At 40.3% G+C, this 21,123-nt stretch overlaps 1 protein-coding gene across 2 annotated transcripts; it reads left to right on the top strand.

The window, feature by feature from the left end:
- The first annotated feature begins 2,360 nt into the window (after positions 1 to 2,360).
- Positions 2,361 to 20,595, top strand: RPA2 (replication protein A2). 2 transcript variants are annotated; one of them, XM_061148343.1, is made up of 9 exons: positions 2,361 to 2,516; positions 2,778 to 2,884; positions 7,198 to 7,299; positions 7,426 to 7,539; positions 13,388 to 13,462; positions 13,967 to 14,083; positions 18,251 to 18,358; positions 18,527 to 18,621; positions 19,917 to 20,595. In XM_061148343.1, the coding sequence occupies exons 1-9, from the start codon at positions 2,507 to 2,509 to the stop codon at positions 19,999 to 20,001; spliced, it is 813 nt and encodes a 270-aa protein (XP_061004326.1). In that variant the 5' UTR covers positions 2,361 to 2,506; the 3' UTR covers positions 20,002 to 20,595. The 2 variants fall into 2 exon arrangements, with proteins under 2 accessions (XP_061004326.1, XP_061004327.1); XM_061148344.1 differs by having other exon boundaries at positions 19,897 to 20,595.
- Positions 20,596 to 21,123: the final 528 nt, after the last annotated feature.

The raw sequence follows: 21,123 nt of genomic DNA, 5'->3' as shown, positions 1-21,123 counted from the left end.
ACCCACATCTGATTTTTCCCAAATACTCTTATTGGAAACATTTTATCCTATATATCATAAATATGTTCTTCCTTGTTACACTGTAAGTTTCAGTCACCTGAAGCTTAACATAATAATGTTATCTTGGTATGACTTTTGTTCTTGGCTATATCTTGTGTATTTCTCAGCAATGATTTTGAGGCTAAAGGAATTTACATAGGAAAGGAATGGCACACAAGCAACATCTGGCCCACAGATACCTTTTATTCGACCTGGGTAGCATTTTGCAATTTTTAAATTACTTACAAACACTCTAAATTTGCAAATTTTTACATAAAATCACAGGCTTCTGGCGCCTACTAAAAAAAACTTAAACGACCTGGCAACACTGAGCCCTGAGTCCTTGTTGCTGCCTGCAGGCTTTCTCTAGTTGCAGGGCAGGGGCTTTTGGGGGGGCTTCTCTTGTTGCGGAGCACAGGCTCTAAGCACCCGAGCTTCAGTATTTGAAGCGCACGGGCTCAGTAGTTGTGGCTCCCCGGCTCTAGAGCACACACTCGGTAGTTGTAGTGCACAGGTGTAGCTGCTCTGCAGCATGTGGAATCTTCTCGGACCAGGGATCCAACCCGTGTCCCCTGCCTTGGCAGGTGGATTCCCAACCACGACCACCAGGGAAGTCCCACTGAGTCCATATTCTTTATGTCAGTCGATATTTATCATTATGCTTGTGTGGTTGTTTTCCTTACTGTGAAGAAAAGTTTTTCAAATTCTCCTCTACTATCCAATCTATTATGTTTACAGTTTTCCTGCCTGATCCTGTTATCAAATTGAGTTTGTGCCCCAATTCTAGGATGTCCAGGAAGGTACACTAACTACTTTGGTTGATGGAATCAGACATCCTGGACTTGAATGTAGACTCCCACAATTGAGTTTCAGGTTTTCATCTGTAAAGTGAGGACAGCAGCAATATTTACCTACCTCACAGGACTGAGTTAATAAATGTAAAATGTTTAAGACAGTGCCAGCAGTTTTATCAAAAGGAAATACAATGGCCCAGAAGCCCAGGGACTATGACTATCTTACTTAACACTGAATATCAGTGGCCAGCACAGAGCTTGGAAGGTCAATGCTGCTGCTGCTGCTGCTAAGTTGATTCAGTCGTGTCCGACTCCGTGCGACCCCATAGATGGTGGCCCACCAGGCTCCTCTGTCCCTGGGATTCTCCCGGCAAGAATACTGGAATGGGTTGCCATTTCCTTCTCCAATGCATGCATGCATGCTAAGTCCCTTCAGTCGCGTCTGACTCTGTGCGACCCCATGGACAGCAGCCCCCTAGGCTCCTCTGTCCACGGGACTCTCCAGGCAAGAACACTGGAGTGGGTTGCCATTTCCTTCTGCGTGGAAGGTCAATAAATATTTTTAAGTAACTGGGGGCAGGGGAGGAGGGAGGAAGAGTCCTAACAATGTAGTAGTACTTAGGCAGAGGACTGACAGGGTCCACTCTCTTTGGTAGGGACACAACCACGTTATACGGAGCACTTGAAGCAACCGAGGACACAGAGTTGAATTAGATCTGGGTGAGGAAAGACTGGTTGGGGGGATGTTATTCTCATATTTTTTGCCATTCTGGGAAAGTGTAATTTTCTCACAGTCTCACTGGGGAAAGTAAGGACGAGGAGGTAGCAATAAGAAATGAACTTGGCTCTTTATGGAAAGGTTTTCCCTAGCAGCTCTGGTAAAGGATCCGCCTGCAATGCAGGAGACCCCGGTTCGATTCCTGGGTTGGGAAGATCCCCTGGAGAAGAGAGAGGATACCGACTCCAGTAATTTGGCCTTGAGAATTCCATGGACAGACGAGCCTGGCAGGCTACAGTCCACGGGGCCGCAAAGAGTCAGATACGACTGAGCTACGGAAAAGAATACGCAACCAACTCTACTAGGTACCCTGAAACCAGTACTGTGACTTTCCCGGAGGCGCAAATGAAGTGCGATCAGCAGCCGGAGACGCAGAAGCAGGAATTCTACCATAACGTTTTAGATTAGGGCTTCGTTTGATTAGTGAGAGTTTGGCGGGAAGAGGAGAAGGCTGTGGAAAGGAAGTGATGTAAGGTGTCACTCACTTAACGCGAGTGAGAGTACACGGGCTGAGATGCGGAAGTATCGTCTTGATTGGTTATTTTCTTGAGACATCGTCCTATCTCAGTGGTTCTCAGCCTTACCTTCGCTTGCGCAGTTTGTTTTGCCCTTTGTAATGATGGCCGCCGGAGCTTCTGGCCCTCACCGGAGCAGAGTGCGAGTTTTCAGGAGCTTGGCGCGAGAAGACAGGAAAAGGCGTAGATTCGTGGGCACTGATTGGCTGAAGCCCTAAGCGTTCTGGATGCTGATTGGCTCTGTCCTTCGCGGGAAGGAGTTTGTGGCGCCAGCGAAAAGTAGATACAGCGCGGCGGGAGCGGCAGGGGTGTTGAGGGGGTCGGCCAACCCACCAGACGGGAACCTTCTGGAACTCTCTCCTGAGAGAATCGTGTCGAAGATGTGGAACAGTATGATGGGCGGGGCGCGTGATGAGAATCGCCGAAAAGATTTAGCAAGGCGCGGGGTGGGAGAGGCCTGTGGCGGCGAGGATCGGGGAGGAGCTGGGGGCCGGCTGAGGGGGCGTGTGGGCCGGGGGTGGTGGGATGGGGCGGGGGACGGTTAGGGAGACACTGGGATGGTTAGGGTGAAGTCTGGGGTGGGGGTCGGGTGGGTTTTTCAGAGGCTTGGAGGGCGGCACAGGTGTTTATACTGTTGTTGTTTAAAACCAGGTGGATTTGAAAGCTATAGCTCCTCCTCTTTCGGAGGAGCCAGCAGCTACACACAGTCCCCTGGGGGCTTTGGATCGCCGACAGCTTCACAGGCCGAAAAGAAATCCGTAGGTTGAACGCTTTTTCGTTTTATTTTATCCTTTCCTGAAATTCTTAACTCACCTGTGAGAGAAAATCTGTGAGACGAAGGAAGGGTGTTAAACCTGAGCTGTAATTGTCAGTTATTATCGAATTTTATAATTGAATGCTGTTAGTATTGAAAAGTGATGTTTTCCCTAATTTTGCATCCACTGTTAACTTGACTTTATTTTGAAATTTACCAATAGAACTAATGAGTCAGTCTTGTGGGAAAAAAACTTGCTTGTATAGCCTAGTTTGCATTCTTCATGTATTGAAAGTCAGTTTTCAATGAAATGTAATGAGGTGCTCTGAAAAGTGAAAGTTATCAGTCCTTTCCGACCCTTTGTGACCCCATGAACTATACAGTGCTTGGAATTCTCCAGGCCAGAATATTGGAGTGGGTAGCCTTTTCCTTCTCCAGGGGACCTTCCCAACCCAGGGATTGAACCCAGGTCTCCACATTGCAGGCAGATTCTTTACCAGCTGAGCCTCTAGGGGAGCTGCAATGAGGTGCTTCCCTGATAGCTCAGTTGGTAAAGAATCTACCTGCAATGCAGGAGACCCTGTTTGATTCCTGGGTCCAGAAGATCCCCTGGAGAAGGGATAGGCTACCTGCTCGAGTGTTCTTGGGCTTCCCTGGCAGGTCAGCTGGTAAAGAATTCACCTGCCATGTGGGAGACCTGGGTTCCCTCCTTGGGTTGGGAAGATCCCCTGGAGAAGGGAAAGGCTACCTACTCCAGTATTCTGGCCTGGAGAATTCCATGGACTGTATAGTCCATGGGGTTGCAAAGAATCGGACAAATGAGGTGTTCTAACGCAGTGGAAAGAGCTTCATCTTTGAAGTCTAGTGGATATATTATATGTTGAACCGTTGCTCTGCCACTCCTTGTAGAGTCTCATCGGACAGATTTCTTAACTTTGGGAGTCCGTTTTGCACCTGCTAAATGGGATTAATAATACATACTTTACAAAGTTGTGAGACTTAATATTATAGTAATATAATTATGCCTATCCCAGAGTTGATTTCAATAAGTGGTCCCAGAGAGTATTATTGAAAACAGCTTGAGTTTTGGAGCCAGAATACATGGTGTCCAGAATCAACTTTGCCTTTTAAGTGTTGGTGTGAGTTTAGTGAAGCAACTTACATCCTTAGTTTTGGTGGCCCTTGATTTTTCTCATCAGATAATAGTACTAGTACTACTCATGTCACAGGGTCGTTCTGAGACTTGATAAATAAAGTATAGGAAAGTGATCTGTAAAAAGCTACCCAAATGCTTGTTATTCACTCTTTCAGAAATAAGTTTGCATTTAATAGCTGCTGTTGATTTCATCTTTTTAAAAATACAGAATTTGGTGTTAAGATTGAGTATTAGTCGGTTCCGTGTTTTTTGTCCAGGTTGATAAGCTTTTACCTGAGCTATTGATTCACAGGTGTGTAGGAAAGAATTCATTGATAATTCCCATACATTTGGGCATTGCTTTGTATTTTTCATATGATTATTTTATATAATCCTATAAGAGACTTATTATTTACTCCATTGCACAACATAGGCTCAAGGTGATTAAGGGACACCTGAACTTGCATAGCTAGTGCACATGTGATGCTGCACAAATCCAAAATCTGGTGAGCAACTTATGTCTGTTGTATCTTTTTCCCAGGAAGACCAGAGGGAACTCCAAGTCCTCTAAATTTGTCTTCTTTGAGGCTGTAAAGGAAAACATAAAAGATAGATCATTGGTTCTCATCTTTTCTTCTTAAGCTTAATATTTTTCTTCATTTCGGGCTGTTAGAATTTTTATCTCAGCATCTCCACCTGACTGGGGCTGTATATTAAGACCAACTCTCAGGAAAGTGATAGTGATGGTTGTAAGCTGGAGTCTCAAACCCAGGTCTTTTGTATTTAAATCCAGTGCCTTTTCCATAGTAAATTAGGTTAACACTCTATCTAAAAGGTCTCCTGTTGACTATAAACCTGTTATATTTGATCAATTCATGTGAAATTTCCAAAATTTATCATGTTTTGCCTTTTAAAATGGTGGGTTTTTTGTTTTTGGGGTTTTTTACGGTATTGTCAGAGTAGCTAGTGGTTCATAGTCAACTAAAAAATAATTTTTTTTCAAAATTAAACATACTTGTGCTTGCACTCTCTCTGAGACGCTTTGGAAGAAACCGGGACCTCTTTGTGATCAGTTCCTGGCACATAATAGGTGCTCGTTAAAACACAAGAGGGCTTCCCAGGTGGTTCAGATGGTGAAGAATCTGCCTGCAATGCAGGGGACCAGGGTTGGGAAGATCCGCTGGAGGAAAGAATGACTACCCACTCCAGTATTCTTGCCTGGAGAATTCCATAGACTGAGAAGTCTGGTGGGCTACAGTCCTTGGGGTCACAGAGTCAGACACGACTGACTGACTAACAAAACACAAGAATCCTCTGTGATTTGAGGCAAATCTGAAGGTGTTACTAACACCTCAGTAATTACCCATATATAACATTTTTACCTGAGGAATAATAATTTTTATTGAATACATATGGCTATATATAGAGATTGATATTAGTGCTTTTATATACATTATATGTTTTGTTTACAGCTCCAGAGGTTGATATCCTCATTTTACAGAATAGGTGGCAGTGTGTCCAGGGCTGTGGAGGGGGGTTTGAACACAGGTTATAGGACTGTCTGGCTCCAAAGCCATGTTTGTGCTGCTCTTACCATAGTGGCTCCTAAGTTTTCTTATGCTAAAGATACAGTGAAAATCTCAAGTGTGATAGATGAAAACAGAACCTCCACAGATTTTAAATGTATAAATACTAATATAGCATATAACTTCATTTACCAATACCATAAAATTGGAAAACATAGTTTGTTCCTTTACATCCTTATCAAAAGCTATTGCAGATAGAAAGAGTGAGGAACAATAGCTGGCCTAATAATTGCTGATATTTCTTGAGTGTTTATAGTGTGCCAGATAGTCTAGGTACTTCACCATATATTTACTTCTCATAATGATTTTTAGTGATTTTATCATTCCTTGTTTTATAGATGAGGAAACAGAGGTAAACAGATGAATAGAGAAATGTGATCAAGGGCACACTACTCCTGAGTGGTGGAGCTATAATCTTTACCCTCAAGCTTCGCTGCCACCTTTTGTGACATATGTGCTGGTAGTTGGCTGGGCTTACTTTCTACTATCCTGGCAGTACTCACTATTCAAAATTATGCTTTAGTAAAGTGAAATGTTGCTAGTATCATGGACCTTCAGAGATAAGCTTTGACTTCTAAATCAGTTTTACATATAGAACAGTTACTGGGTTTGCATTTTACTGATTTCCAACAGGAAGAACCCTCATCTTTAATGCACCTTGCTTTTTCTGATTTGTATAGAGTCCTTCCTAAAGAGTCTATGAAAGTACATATTTGCTCTCAGTCTGTAATGCATGTTCCTTACCCACTGTTTTTTCACCATCAAAATTTTTATGCTTCAAGGTCCAGCCTAAATGCTCCCTCTTCTTGAAATTTCCAATAAACTTTCCTGAGATTCCACATAGAGTTTCTCATTCTGTAGTGTACAAAGATCAAGATAGTTGTTTACATTTGTACCCCCTCTAAGCTAGGAGTGTGTTGAGGGCAAATCCTATTCCATTATACTCATCTTTATGTCCTCTGACCAGTGGTAGGCAAAATAAGAGTTCACGCTGTTGTTAGGTTGCTTCCAGATGTGAGTTGGGTGTCTGTCCTCTTCTGCCCATTGCCTCCTGTCCCTTTCCTTTAGGATGTCCAGTGTGACCACGCCTTAATCCCAATTCCCCCATACTCGTGTTTGATTGTCAGAACATCTATCCTAAAGCTGTACGTCTAAATTTCTGTTGTCATTTATCATGAGACTTAGAACAACTCCAAAGTTCTCTCTGTGCTGACCATTTCTCAGACCCCTTCTCATCAGTGATGAATATCCAGCTCCAGCTTGCCTTCATCCTAAAGGTGGAGTTTCTTCTTAAAAGTCTGTTCCAGAAGCAGGTCCTTACGCTGTCCACAATCTGGTCTACTCATTTTGGTGATCCCTAGTCCAGCACAGACTTATCCATTCATCAGGAACTTTGGAGTCAAACAGACCTGGGTTTGAAATCTAAAGTATGGCATTTGTTAACTATATAACCTTGGTTTTCACCTGTATGAAGTAGAGATAGGATCATATTGAAGATTCAGTGTTATATGTATAGTGCTTGGCACATAGCAGGTGCTAAATGAACAGTAGTTAATTATTTTCTTGATTGAATTTATGCATACTTTTTTTTTTCAGAGAGCTCGAGCTCAGCACATTGTACCCTGTACCATATCTCAACTGCTTTCTGCTACTCTGGTTGATGAAGTATTCAGAATTGGAAATGTTGAAATTTCACAGGTATGGAAAATAATTTGTGCAAGAGTCACTTAACGTGAAGAATGAAATAAAACTAACATCATTTAAAAATACATAAATGTTACTTTGGTTTCCAAGAAAACTAAACTTTTTTTCCTTCTGGTCTAGGTCACTATTGTGGGGATAATCAGAAATGCAGAGAAGGCTGCAACCAACATTGTTTACAAGATAGATGACATGACAGCTGCACCCATGGATGTTCGCCAGTGGGTTGATACAGATGTAAGTAGTTGTTTTGGAATCAGGGTGGGGTTATTTTGGGACTTTGGAGATGTCGAACTTTTTTAGTTTTACTTTTTAAAGGCAGGTCTTGTTATAAAACATGAGCAAGACGTCAAACACAGAAACCCTAACATGAACGGTCAATACATTTTATTTCATTAAAATTTAAAATCTTTGAAACTTCCCCAAATACTATAAACAAAGTTAAAGGGCAAGTGACAGGACATACTAGAATGTAAACTTTGTGAATACAAAGATTTTTTATGTTGGCATTGTATCCCAGCACCTAGAACAATGCCAGTTACATAGTGGGCCCTGAGTAAATATTATTCAAATGAGTGGGAAATTTTTTTGCAACATATTACAAACATTTAAAATTTTTAATTAATGAAAGTTCTTACAAAGGAAAAAGCAATTGCACCTTAGGAAACAGGGAAAGAAATGCACAAGTAATTCATAATATGTGAAATATAAGTTGCAACAACAATAAAAAAGCAGGTTTACTGAACATTAAGATACCACTTTTAACTTATTAAATTGGCAAAGAAAAAAGAATGGCAATGTCTACTTCTGTTGAGAGCAGGAGGCACTTAATTTGGGGAATGGTTTGTCAGTGTTTGTCTGGGAAAGAGTATACCATCCTACCTTGATGTTATGAGTATAACCTTTCTCAAAAATCAGCCTATGATCAAGGTCACCCATCACAGAAAACTTGACCTAGCAGTCTACTGCTGGAAATTTACATTAAGGAGATAAAGATGTGTGCAAAGTTTAGTTGTAAGTTGATCATCACATTATTTATCATAATGGAAAACTAAAAGGAATCTTGATGTTAGCAATAGGATATTATTAATTAAACCATGGCATATATTTAAAATACTGCAAATGATGTAGAAATGTATGCATTGTCACAAAGAAGTGTTTACCATAAATGTTGAGAGGAAAAGAGCTTGTTAAAGATAGTATGTGTGATGTGGCCCCATTTTTGCAAAGCAACATGTATCTGAGTGTATGTATAAACATGGAGAAGATAGACTGAAAGAAGATATATGCTTCTTACCCTTTTATTTTTTAATTGGGCAGAAGCCTTCTAGGTTTTCGTTTTTGCTGCACTGTGCAGCTTTTGGGATCTTCGTTCCCTGACCAGAAATCAAGCCATGCTCCCTGCAGTGAAAGCATGGAGTCCTAACCATTGGACCTCCAGGAAGTTCCCAGATTCTTCATTTTTTAATGTTGTTTTAAAAGTGCATTCATTTTATAAAATTTGGATACTTTGTATGCTATTTTCACTTCAAAAACTACAATCATCTATGAAGAGTTAACTTGATAGTTATGCGTTCTTTATTTTTTGCACCTCAGAAAAATATAGGAGAATTTATTGAACAGTTATAATTGGAATACTGATTCTGAACTAGACTGCTTGATTCCAGGTAGATGAAGAATGTAACCACACAGTCCCTGCCATCAGGTGGGGAGGTGATTACTAAAGATGCCTAATACTACGTACTCATGTGAAGTGTATGCTGCTCACTTTTATAATAAGTGAGCATTTAAAGATTACCTGAAATCCCACATCCCAAAATGATTACTGTTACAGTGAAAGTGAAGTCGCTCAGTCGTGTCCAACTCTTTGCGACCCCATAGGCTGTAGCCTACCAGGCCCCTCTGTTCATGGGATTTTCCAGGCAAGGGTACTGGAGTGGGTTGCCCTGTTAGAGTACATTTTGATAAATACCCTTTCAGACATTTCTCTCTGCATATTTGTACATTTATGAGATGGATGCCTACAGTTTTACATAAAGGATAATATGATATTCAACTGCTTCATTATCTGCCCTTTTCACTCAGAACTCCCCCATTTCTGGTGACCACCTATTCCATCATAAGGATACATCATCCCTTGCTTCTAGACCCAGTCAGAACATTTAACTTATTTCCATCATTTGTTATTATAGAATAGGCCCCAGTGAGTATCTGTGTGTATATTTCTTCATGATTATGAAATAATCTCTTTAAGATGAATTAAACTAGGTTTTCTGGAGGAAATATACATTTTAAAATACTTTGTTTTTTGGTTAATCTTATATTTACGATTTTGCATTTTTTAATTTAATTTGTGCATGAGAATGCCCAGTTAGTTCCCCACACCCTAACAGTAGGTTTTATGAGTCTTAAATTTTTGTATGATAGTTTAAAAAATACAATCTTGTCATTGAGAATGTTATTTTTATATGTAATTTAGTTTTAGTGAGATTGAATTTTTTTTTAACTATATTTAAACAAGACTGGGTGCTGACTGTGGCTCAGAACACGAACTCCTTATTGCCAAATTGATACTTAATTTGAAGAAAGTAGGGAAAACCATTAGGCCATTCAGGTATGATCTAAAGCAAATCCCTTATGATTATACAGTGGAAGTGATAAATAGATTCAAGGGATTAGATCTGATAGAATGCCTGAAGATCTCTGGATGGAGGTTCATGACATTGTCCAGGAGGTGATGATAAAAACCATCCCCAAGAGGAAGAAATGGAAAAGGCAAAATGGTTATCTGAGGAGGCTATTTGTAAGAATAGCTGAGAAAAGAAGAGATGCAAAAGGCAAAGGGTAAAAGGAAAGATACCCATCTAAATGCAGAGTTCCAAAGGATAGCCAGGAGAGATAAGAAAGCCTTTCTAAGTGAACAGTGCAAAGAAATAGAGGAAAACATCAGAATGGGAAAGACTAGAGATCTCTTCAAGAAAATTAGAGATGCAAAAATGGGCACAATAAAGGTCAGAAACAGTGTGGGCCTAACAGAAGCAGAAGATATTAGTCAGAGATGGCAAGAATACACAGAAGAACTGCACAAAAAAGATCTTAATGACCCAGATAACCATGATGATATGATCACCCACCTAGAGCCAGACATCCTAGAATGCGAAGTCAAGTGGGCCTTAGGAAGCATCACTACAAACAAAGCTAGTGAAGGCGATGGAATTCCAGTTAAGCTATTTCAAATCCTAAAAGATGATGCTGTGAAAGTGCTGCACTCAATATGCCAGCAAATTTGGAAAACTCAGCAGTGACCACAGAACTGGAAAAGGTCAGTTTTCATACCAGTTCCAAAGAAGGCAATGCCAAATAATGTTCAAACTACTGCATAGTTGCATTCATCTCACGTGCTAGCAAAGTAATGCTCAAAATTCTCCAAGCTAGGCTTCAAGAGTACGTGAACCGAGAACTCCCAGATGTTCAAGCTGGAATTAGAAAAGGCAGAGGAACCAGAGATCAAATTGCCAACATCCATTGGATCATAGAAAAAGCAAGAGAATTCCAGAAAAACATCTACTTATGTTTCATTGGCTATGCTAAAGTCTTTGACTGTGTGGATCACAACAAACTGGAAAATTCTTAGGGAGATGGGAATACCAGACCACCTTACCTGTGTCCTGCACAACCTGTATGCAGGTCAAGAAGCAACAGTTAGAACCGGACTTGGAACAGTGGACTGGTTCCAGATTGGGAAAGGAGTATGTTAAGGCTGTATATTGTCACCCTGCTTATTTATATGCCAAGTACATCATGAGAAATGCTGGGTGGGATGAAGCACAAGGTGGAATCAAGATTGCTGGGAAAAATATCGATAACCTCATATATGCAGATGACACTATAACTATGGCAGAAAGCGAAGAACTAAACAGCCTCTTGATGAAGGTGAAAGAGGAGAGGGAAAAAGCTGGCTTAAAATTCAACATTCAGAGAACTTAAGACCATGGCATCTGGTCCCATCACTTCATGGCAAATAGATGGGGAAACAATGGACACATGAGAGACTTTATTTTCTTAGGCTCCAGAATCACTGCAGATGGTGACTGCAGCCATGAAATTAAAAGACACTTGCTCCTTGGAAAAAAAGCTATGACAAACCTAGACAGTGAATTAAAAAGCAGAGACATTACTTTTGCCAGCAAAGGTCCATCTAGTCAAGGCTATGGTTTTTCCAGTAGTCATGTATGGATGTGAGAGTTGGATCATAAAGAAAGCTAAGTGCCAAAGAATTGATGCTTTTGAACTGTGGTGTTGGAGAAGGCTCTTGGGAGTCCCTTGGACGGCAAGGAGATCAAACCCGTCAATCCTAAAGGATATCAACCCTGAATAATCATTAGAAGGACTGATGCTAAAACTGAAACTCCAGTACTTTGGCTACCTGATGGGAAGAGCCAGCTCATTAGAAAAGACCTTGATGCTGGGAAAGATTGAAAGCAGGAGGAGAAGGGGACAACAGAGGACAAAATGGTTGGATGGCATCACCAACTCAATGGACATGAGTTTGAGCAAACTGTGAGATAGTGAAGGATAGGGAGTCCTGGCGTGCTGCAGTCCATGGGATCGCCTAGAGTCGGACACGACTGAACAACAACAAGAACAAAATGTAAATTTGTGGGGAGATTTTTTAGTTGTCTGAGTACTTTGATTCCCTAGGAGTGTTTATTTTTGTTTGCAAAAGCCTGAAAAGTAGTAATCTTTTATCATAATTATATTATTTCTCTAGTTTGTCTTTTGACTTTGAAAAGCTTTTCCTTATTTCAAATTATTGTTTTTTAATTGTTCATTTTTCCTTCTATAATTTCTATGGTTTCTTTTCATATTTCTATATATGATTAAGCCTTTTTATAATTAAATGATATATTTTAGTAAAAGGAAAGAAGTATACATCCAGCTTTACTTTTTCCAAGTGGTTTTGAAATGTTCTTTGTGGGAATACAGAGTTTTATCTGTGGTATAGATTCAGCTATGTAAAGTAATAGAATGAAATGCAAATAGTTGATAACCTCCAGGTGATGGGAATTGGAATGCTTTTTATGTTTAAACATCCAGATTTTCTATTTATATTTTATATTTCTTTTTATACTCATGTATTCTCTTAAGTGGGCTTCCCAGATGGCGCTAGTGGTAAAGAACTCACCTACCAATGCAGGAGACAAAAGAGGGTTTGATCCCTGGGTGGGGAAGATCCCCTCAGGAGGGCATGGCAACCCACTCCAGTATTCTTGCCTGGAGAATCCCATGGACAGACAAGCCTGGTGGGCTATAGTCCGTAGGGTCACAAGGAGTTGGACACAGTTGAAGCAATTTAACGCAAACACACGCATTCTAGAAGCAGAAAAGAACTGAGTCAGCTTATATATTTTTCTTATAAATAATAGGTACATAGCCTAGAAAACCCATAAAGAAATATTAAAATCATTTGTAATTATCCCAGTTAACTTTTGTTAACGTTTTGACATGTATGTTTCACCTCGTGGGAAATAAGCTGAGTCCCAATTGATGAGCCACAACTGATATTCACAGGCAGTAAATGGAATTCTCCATTATCCTTTGCAGCAGTGTAAAGTATCCCGTTATATGAATGTGTACTTTTTGTTGGATATTTAGTTTGCTTTAAATGTTTTAGTAGTATTCATAACTATGCTGAGATGACTACTCTTAAAGCTAAATCTTGATTACATGTTGTTAGTAATTTTCTTAAATTTCTAAAAGTAGAGTTGCTGTGCTGAGAAGCATGTCTTACCAGAAAGTTGTGTGCCTGAGAACACTGAATGAAAAGTGCCGTAATTGTTTGCTGGTTTTTTTTTTTTTTTTTTTTTTTTTAATGTAGAACTTGGAACTGGAAATTACCTTTAGAAATATTATTCTAATTCCTGATTTTATTTTTTAAAATATTAAATTCTAAAAGGCAGGGAAAACTAGTTAGTACTACATTAGGATCCTTTAGCTCTTATTGTAACTTTATCTTCATAAATTTTAAAGAGGCTTTCACCAGTATCACTAAAACCTAAGTGTGTGTTTGTATTTTTTCTGTTAGGATGCCAGCAGTGAAAACACTGTGGTCCCTCCAGAAACATATGTGAAAGTGGCTGGTCATCTGAGATCATTCCAGGTAAAGTGAGAAAAAAACAAAAACAGTTAAAATGTATTTGCATGAAGCAGTTTCTGGAGTCATGCCTACGTTTGGGATACTTAAGACTTAACTAAGTCTCTATGTTTAATGGGAATTATATTGAAGTTATTTCATTATTTTCTTCAAAAGGAAATAATGAGTTTTTTCAATTTAAAACAAAAAGGTAGAGAAAGAACAAGATCTCAGCCTACAGTTGCCAGCTATGACATTCATTAGGTGTGGAAGGGTAGACACTGGATTTAGAGACTGGACTCTTTGTTTAACCTTGGGAAAATCATTGAACATCTCTGAGCTAGTTTTGTTTTTTTGACTATATTTCATTGACTATATTTGAATTAACTTTGAGCTGAAAATTTTCAATATCTAGCACATTTTCCTCATTTAATAAAATACTGTAACCAAGAAAAGAGCCATGATCTTTTGGCCTGAAATTGACTCTAATGTGCTTAGCCTTTGTTCACATTTTTCTCTTTATTTTAATAGAACAAGAAAAGCCTGGTAGCCTTTAAGATCATGCCCCTGGAGGATATGAATGAGTTCACCACACATATTCTGGAAGTAGTCAATGCACACATGATGCTGAGCAAGCCGAGCAGCCAGGTGAGCAGTTTCGCGCTCATTGTTTTTTCTCTTCCCTGGAGGAACTGCTTCTGTGTTCGGGCTTTGATTTCCTTAACATTTTGCAGATCGAGCCAGAAGACACACATCATTCAGTCTTAAAAAAATTTTCTCTATGAGCTTTGCCATGTTACTTTATTCCAGATGAAACACTCATATTCCTCTCACAATACCTCTCCACTGTCTTGAATGGTTGAGGCCCAGACAGACTTCAAGTATAGACCCATCATGATGGGCTTAGCTCTTCGCTTAAGGATTTTCAGTCCATATTCAGAGAAAAACTAGGACAGCATTTTGCTGCTTCCCTTTTAACCTGTTGGCTAAACGAGAAAATTTATTCACCATTATTTTGTCCCTGAAATTATATTTCTTGTTTCATGTTGAAATTTCTCAACATTTTTTTCTGTAGTATGAATTTAGTTTGACAAGTCCATGTAGGACCACATAAAAGGTTTGTTGATCTGAGCATTAGAATGCCCTTAGATGATTCTGGTAGCAAGGTGGAGGACTGGTTACAGTAGGAGGGGCTGGAAAACTGGTTTGCTTTTGCATCCTGTTCTTTGCCAAGCGTTTTGCTAAGCATTGGGGATACAAAGAGAAATTCATTCAATTTATTGAGCATAGCATATGCCTGTCATTAATTCAAGGTCCTATGAATACAGCAGTGAACAAGATGGATTAAGTGTCTGCACTCAAACTTACATTCTTGAGAGAAATGGATCGTAAACAAGAAAATAAATATATAATTATATATTGTTATAGATACTCTGCAATAAGGCAGAGTAGGACAGGACAGTGATGGAGGAAAACATATGGTATAATTTTAGGTGAGAAAAGAACATTGCAAGCTGAGGAAATAAAAAAATCAGAAGCCATGAGATTGCAGCAAGCTTGGCATATCTGAGACCATTAAGAAAGCCACACTGTCTGCAGTGAAGCAAGTAACAGGAGGATGGTAGAGGGATGTAGACAAGGAAGCAGGACCCAGATGAGGTAGGGCTTCATAGCTGTAGTAGGAATTACTTTCTTCTCATTGATAGTAAGCTTTTAGAAGATTTTGACTAGGGAGTGATGTGGTATGATTTACCATTGCAAAAGCTCATTTGAGCTCTTGTATGGAGAGCAGACTGAGGCTCCAGCAATAGCAACAGCTATAATTTGGGGGAATGGTAGCAGCAACTGGGAGAAGAGGTTGGATTCTAATCTGTTTTGGAGGTAGAGCTGCAGGACCTATTGATAGTTTAGAAACAGGATCTAAAGAAAAAAGAGGATTCAGATACAATTCCTAGGTTTGGGGCTTGAGTAACCAGGTGGAGCTAGCAGGTTTTGAGGATAAAATCCAGAATTCTGTTTTGGACTTAACAAATGTGACATGCCAGTTAGACACCCAAATGGAGACCGGAGTGGAAGGTTGACTGAATAAGGCTGGGACTCGAGGGAGGGTCAGGGCTAGAGAGAGCACTTTGAGAGTCATTGTGTGGATGGTATATAAAAGCTTCAGATGAGATGAGATGAGATAACTAGTGAGTTATTAGAGACCTGAGATCTGGAACACTAATCTTTAGGAGTGTGGAGGCACAGGAGCCAGGGAAAGTCAAAGAAGTTGTCAGCTGGACAGGAAGAAAACTGGGGACTGTGATTCCATAGGATATTCTGAAAAGAGTGTTTTAAGGATGGAATGGAGTTCACCTGGAGAATGCTGCCCAGAAGTCAGGTAAGATGATGAGAGGGGTCTGTCGAATTTGGAAACGTGGATCTCCAAAAGAGTGGATTCAGTAACGGGTAGGGGGAACATGGGCTAGAAAGAATGGGATTGAATAGAAAGCTTAGGGTGTTTGTCTTATGACTGTGCTTCATAACATATACATATGTATCAAATGTTCTATGATAAAAATGGTTTTAAAGAGAATAGGTGGAAGTTGTGAGCATAGATAATTATATTGAGAAGTAAATCAAATAACCCTTTCCCTCAATGAGTTTCCTCAAGTATTGGGGGGGTGGTTCAGATCACTTAAGCAGTGAAAGCAGCGATGAGTGGCAAGTGCAGTATACTCTGGAACCACAGAGAGGAGTTGCCTATCCTGACCCAGACATCAGGAAAGGCCTGCTGGAGGAGATGATGCCTAAACCAAGTCGTAAAATTTACATGGGAGGTAGGGGGGATACCTGAAGCAGATCATATCAGCAGAGGTATCCAGGGAAGAAATAGCATTCAGGTCAGTATTATCATAACATGAGATTTCTGTTTTACCAGAAAGCAGCGTGAAAGCATCTAGCTTGAAAACAAGAGGATCATGACTGATTTTTGTTGTTTATTTTTTTTATGACCTCAAAGCATTGGCATTTAATGGATAAATGTTGAAGGAATGAGCCTCCTGCCTGGATGGGAGTTCCCCTGATGAGCTTCCACAATGCTCTTTTACTTGTAATGAGTACTTAATATATTTGATCTTTTGTCATCTTTATTCAGTTCAATAAATTAAACATTGACTGAGCACCTGCTGCCCACCAGGCACTGCAAAGCTGAAGGGACTTGTAGAAGAAAGTGACAAAACTGTGATGGCTGCTGTGAGAGGGAGTGGGGCAAGTGCTCTGAGACCCGAAAGAAAGAGCACAACCAGCCTGGCCTGGGAGGGTGTCAGGGACAGCTTCTTGAAGGCAGTGGCAGTTAAGTTGGGCTTTGAAGGATAAGAAGAGTGTTTGCCAGGCAGACGATGAAAGGAGCATTCCAGACATGGAATAAAGTGTCAGAGGCATGTGTGAATGGCCAGAAGTCCCTGTGTTAAAAGCTAGTGGTCAAGAATTAAAAAAAAACTCTGATGTCTAGTTATGGTAGGTCTTGAATGTCCAGGAGTTTCATATTATTTTCACAGGCAGGGGAGCCAGCTGAAAGCTTTTAGGTGGAGGAGAGACGTGATCAGAAATTATTACTTGGAGCAATAAGGAGGGTTGATTGACGTAGGAGAGACTTACAGCTGAGACAGTGGTCAGGAGACTAGGGGTGATGAGGATGGACTGGAGCTGTTGAGATTGTATTAATAGGCTGTGGGGACAGACTATGGGAGATGAGGGACTGGAGATACAGATGGCTGACTTCTGCAGGACTGGGCTTGAGCTTACTAACTGGGATGGAATACATAGCGGGGCAGGCCATTTGGGGAGGAAAGGAGTGAACTGTATTTTGAAGTACATGGGACATCTGAGTGGTGGTCTTCAGTTGATGGTTAGGACAAGGATTTGTGATCTCAGAGGAAGTCTGGGATGAAATCCTGGGGGAACTATCAGCCTTTTGAAAGATAGGTAGACGAGGAGACTGAGAGGAGATACTAAAAAGGCAGAGTTCAAGAGTTAAGTGGACAGCTAGAAAAATATGGTGCTAGGAAGCCCAGGGACGGGTCCATTTCAAGAGGAGTGTGGTCAGCAGTGTCTCCTAAGAGGTCAAGTGTTATGAGGGACTGAAAGGGATTACTGGCTGTATTGGTTGAAAAGCATTGGTGACTTTGGTGGGAACAGTTTCAGGGGTATATTTAGGGAGAATCCAAATAGGGTAGAAAAGTGAAAACAGTGACTATAGTCTATTATTTTTTAAAAGTTTGGTTAAAAAGAAGAAGAGGGTGATGAGAATTGTGTCTCCTTTTCTCTCCTTGTAATGCTTAATGCCTAGCTGACGCTTGGTAAGTGCTTGCATGATTGAGCACCAAAGATAGATACCACTATAGCAGAACTCATTAATTTTCTTTGTGCTCTTTTTCCTCTGGTTCCTCTCACATTGCAAAGAAAAGGGGACGCCAGGAAGTACCTTTCTCTCTGTTTGATATGATATATATACTTCAGAGATGACTTTATCTTATGAAATACTCATTAGATAATAGCTGTCCTTTCCAGTCTAAGCAATTGTTACTTGGAAAATTCTGCTTAGAACATTCCGTGGCGATCCAGTGGTTAGGATTCAGTACTTTCACTGCCGTGGCCTGGATTCAGTCTCTGGTTGGAAAACTAAGATCTCATAAGCCATACGTTGTGGTCAGAAAAACAAAAAAAAAATTTGCTTAAATTGTTTTTTGTAAACTACTTATTAAGCTATTTAAAAGAGCAAGAACTATGTTTAAATTGGTAAACTTACTAATGTTGTGAACTTCCTTAATTCAGCCCTCAGCAGGGAGAGCATCTATCAGCAATCCAGGAATGAGTGAAGCTGGGAACTTCAGTGGGAATAACTTCATACCAGCAAATGGCCTCACTGTGGCCCAGAACCAGGTAAACAATGGAGTGGCTCCAGACTTTGCAAGATGCAGAGCTGTAAATTGTTACTTTCTTAATGGTGCTAAGTATCTGACTCATTTCTTTCTTATAAAGAGATTCTTGCTTGATAGGAGGGAGCTGATTCATAGTAGTTATTGAAATCTTTCTGATTTGAATCTTCAGGTGCTGAATTTGATCAAGGCTTGCCCAAGACCTGAAGGATTGAACTTTCAGGATCTCAAGAACCAACTCCAACACATGTCCGTAGCCTCAATCAAGTGAGTATTTGGTTTCTGTGAGCTAAGGTTCCAGAATGTACCCATTTCACCTCACCAAGGTTTCCTTTAATGAGAAGTGAGTTAAAAAAAAGAAATAAGAGGGAAGTTGTTCAGTCATGGAAAAATAGAAAAAGGACTCATAAAGATGGTGCTGCCTGTCACTTCCCTTATCCATTTTCTCATTCAACAAATCGTAAGTCCAGTTATGTGTGAAGCATGTCATTTTGAGCAAAAATTGACCTGATAACTCTTATAGAACTTAGTCTAGAGGAATGAGGTCCTGGCTCCTGGTCCTCTGGTGTACAGTCTCATTGGTGTTACTGTTCCAGATGTGGAGAGTATGCCTCATGCTGTCTGGACCTAAAGCCGTTAGACAGTCCTTCCAGCATCATTGTCCTGATAACCTGTTAGATGAGCAGCTTCCTGATTCTAATGAACTCATCAAACAGAGTATTGTGTTTGTGATAGCTGTTACTATAAATCAGTTGAAATTCTAGATCTCAGTAGAGAAAAATGCTCATGTCTCATTCCATTTCCTGTCCTGTAAGATGAGGATAATAATTCCTGTCCTAAGAGTTACTGTGATGATGAGGTGGAAAATGGCGGTTACAAGTGCTTTCTAAGTTGTTACTATTATTAAATATGATACTGACACTAACTCTGAAGGCCTTAAAACCATTTCTGGAAGACCTTTTCTTTCCTTCCTGCAACTTTATTTCCCAGAGGGAAATTGGAGGGCCCATGGATGGATGAGGAGCTTTTTTTTGTTTGTTTTTAATAGCTATTTCTACTAGGAAACATTATGTGCAAGCTGAACGACTAGATCCTAGTTTCAGATGCTCATTTAGACTGGTATTTAAGTGAGGTCCTACTTTCTTTGCTTTATACAATCTGGGAGAGGGATCCAAGGCAGCCCTAAAACCATTGTCTCCATGGATTACCTCAGTTTTGCAATTGAACTGATGTTTCTCTCTGCAAGAGCCTTCTATGAGCAAAATGGCTGTGAATTGGTAAGGCATCTGCCTGCCAATGCAGGAGACACACGTTTGATCCCTGGGTCAGGAACATCCCCTGGAGAAGGGCATGGCAACCCACTCCTGTATTCTTGCCTGGGAAATCCCATGAACAGAGGAGCCTGGTGGGCTACAGTCCATTGGGTCACGAGAGAGTCGGACACAACCTACTGACTAAAACAACAAGATAGAAAGTTGGGAAATGAGGGAAGTTTACATATTCAGCCATATCTAAAAGGCAGTTTCCTATCTTCTGCATTAGAGTGTTTTCTTTCTTTCTAGGCTAGCTGTGGATTTTCTAAGCAACGAAGGACACATCTATTCCACCGTGGATGATGATCATTTTAAATCCACAGACGCAGAATAACTGGATCTAACTGGGTACCTGAGATATTTTCCATTTGGACCATTTTTTTGAAGCCTCTTGTCACCAGCTGTGCATATAATTGGCGGGTTGACTTCTAGGAAGTAGATTTCATCTGTAAAAGATCTCAACTGACATCCTTTTGAAACTTACTACTACTCTTCTGTGTTTTTGAAGCTCAAAGGGATATGGGCCTCTGAAAAGGATATAAACCAGGGCAGAATTTCTTAAAGAAGTAACAGATTAGTTAGTTACAACATCAAGCTAAATGGAATTGAAAGAGAGATGCTACCAAGAGAGTTGGGCAGTACTGCTTAAATAATGCTCAAGAGTTTCTATTCTTAAATTGTTTCCTCTTGAGAGAAGATGAGCAGCACTGGGCCCACTCACCTCTGCCTTTTTTGGTTCCCCACTTTGGTTATGTGGTGTTACTTTCAGAATTGCACTTTTTTCACCTTGTCATAGTAGCTGCCAAAACTGTGTTTTTATAAACCTGGGTTCTAGAGTGCTGGCTTCCTGGGGCAGAGGAGAGAAAGAAATGCGTGTTGTACAAAATAAGTACGTTCATATGTTTAATAAAATAGTTCTATTATTGAAGTAACTTGTAAAAGTGTTATTTCCTTATGCTGCAATAATTAATACTTTATCATCTCAACTGATTCTTAGATAAGTTAATGAGGTGTAACATGCAAATAAAAGTTCTATAACTGCTTTAACTGTGTTTCTAAATGACGTCTACCAGCAGCTGTGTGAAGGAGGCCCCACCCCCCTTGGTTTCTGACAGAACAACAATGTGGTTGCTCTCTGCGCTTACAGGATACTTCCCACCTGGGGACTGTGCAGATGCTTACGAGTCAGTCAAGCAGTGTGTTTATCTGCAAGCGTGTCCATTCTTGTTTCCTAAAACAATGGCTAAAAACAGGTTTAAAAAAATATTCATTTGAATATGGAATGCATGATAGGATACTTTCATGGGTAGTCTACTTCTCTTTCTAGTTACCATGTTGACACCCTCAAATGGGCAAGGGGACAAGAGCAGTGGTTCGGGTTTTTTCTTCTTCTTTTGACTTTGAATTTGACTTAGCAGTCAAGAACTGCTTGCTCATTAACTCAGCGAGTTCAGTA

This window comes from Dama dama, chromosome 8 (genome assembly GCF_033118175.1).
Source record: "Dama dama isolate Ldn47 chromosome 8, ASM3311817v1, whole genome shotgun sequence".
Lineage (NCBI taxonomy): Eukaryota > Metazoa > Chordata > Mammalia > Artiodactyla > Cervidae > Dama > Dama dama.
The sequence above is the reverse complement of the archived record's forward strand: the minus strand, read 5'-3'. Positions and strand labels throughout refer to the sequence as shown.

What these genes read in the sequence shown, in the direction of transcription:
- RPA2 (XM_061148343.1), top strand. An exon ending in CACAGGCCGAAAAGAAATCC is followed by an intron (nt 2,885 to 7,197) that starts GTAGGTTGAACG and finishes TTTTTTTTTCAG; the next exon opens with AGAGCTCGAGCTCAGCACAT. An exon ending in TCACTGTGGCCCAGAACCAG is followed by an intron (nt 18,359 to 18,526) that starts GTAAACAATGGA and finishes TTGAATCTTCAG; the next exon opens with GTGCTGAATTTGATCAAGGC.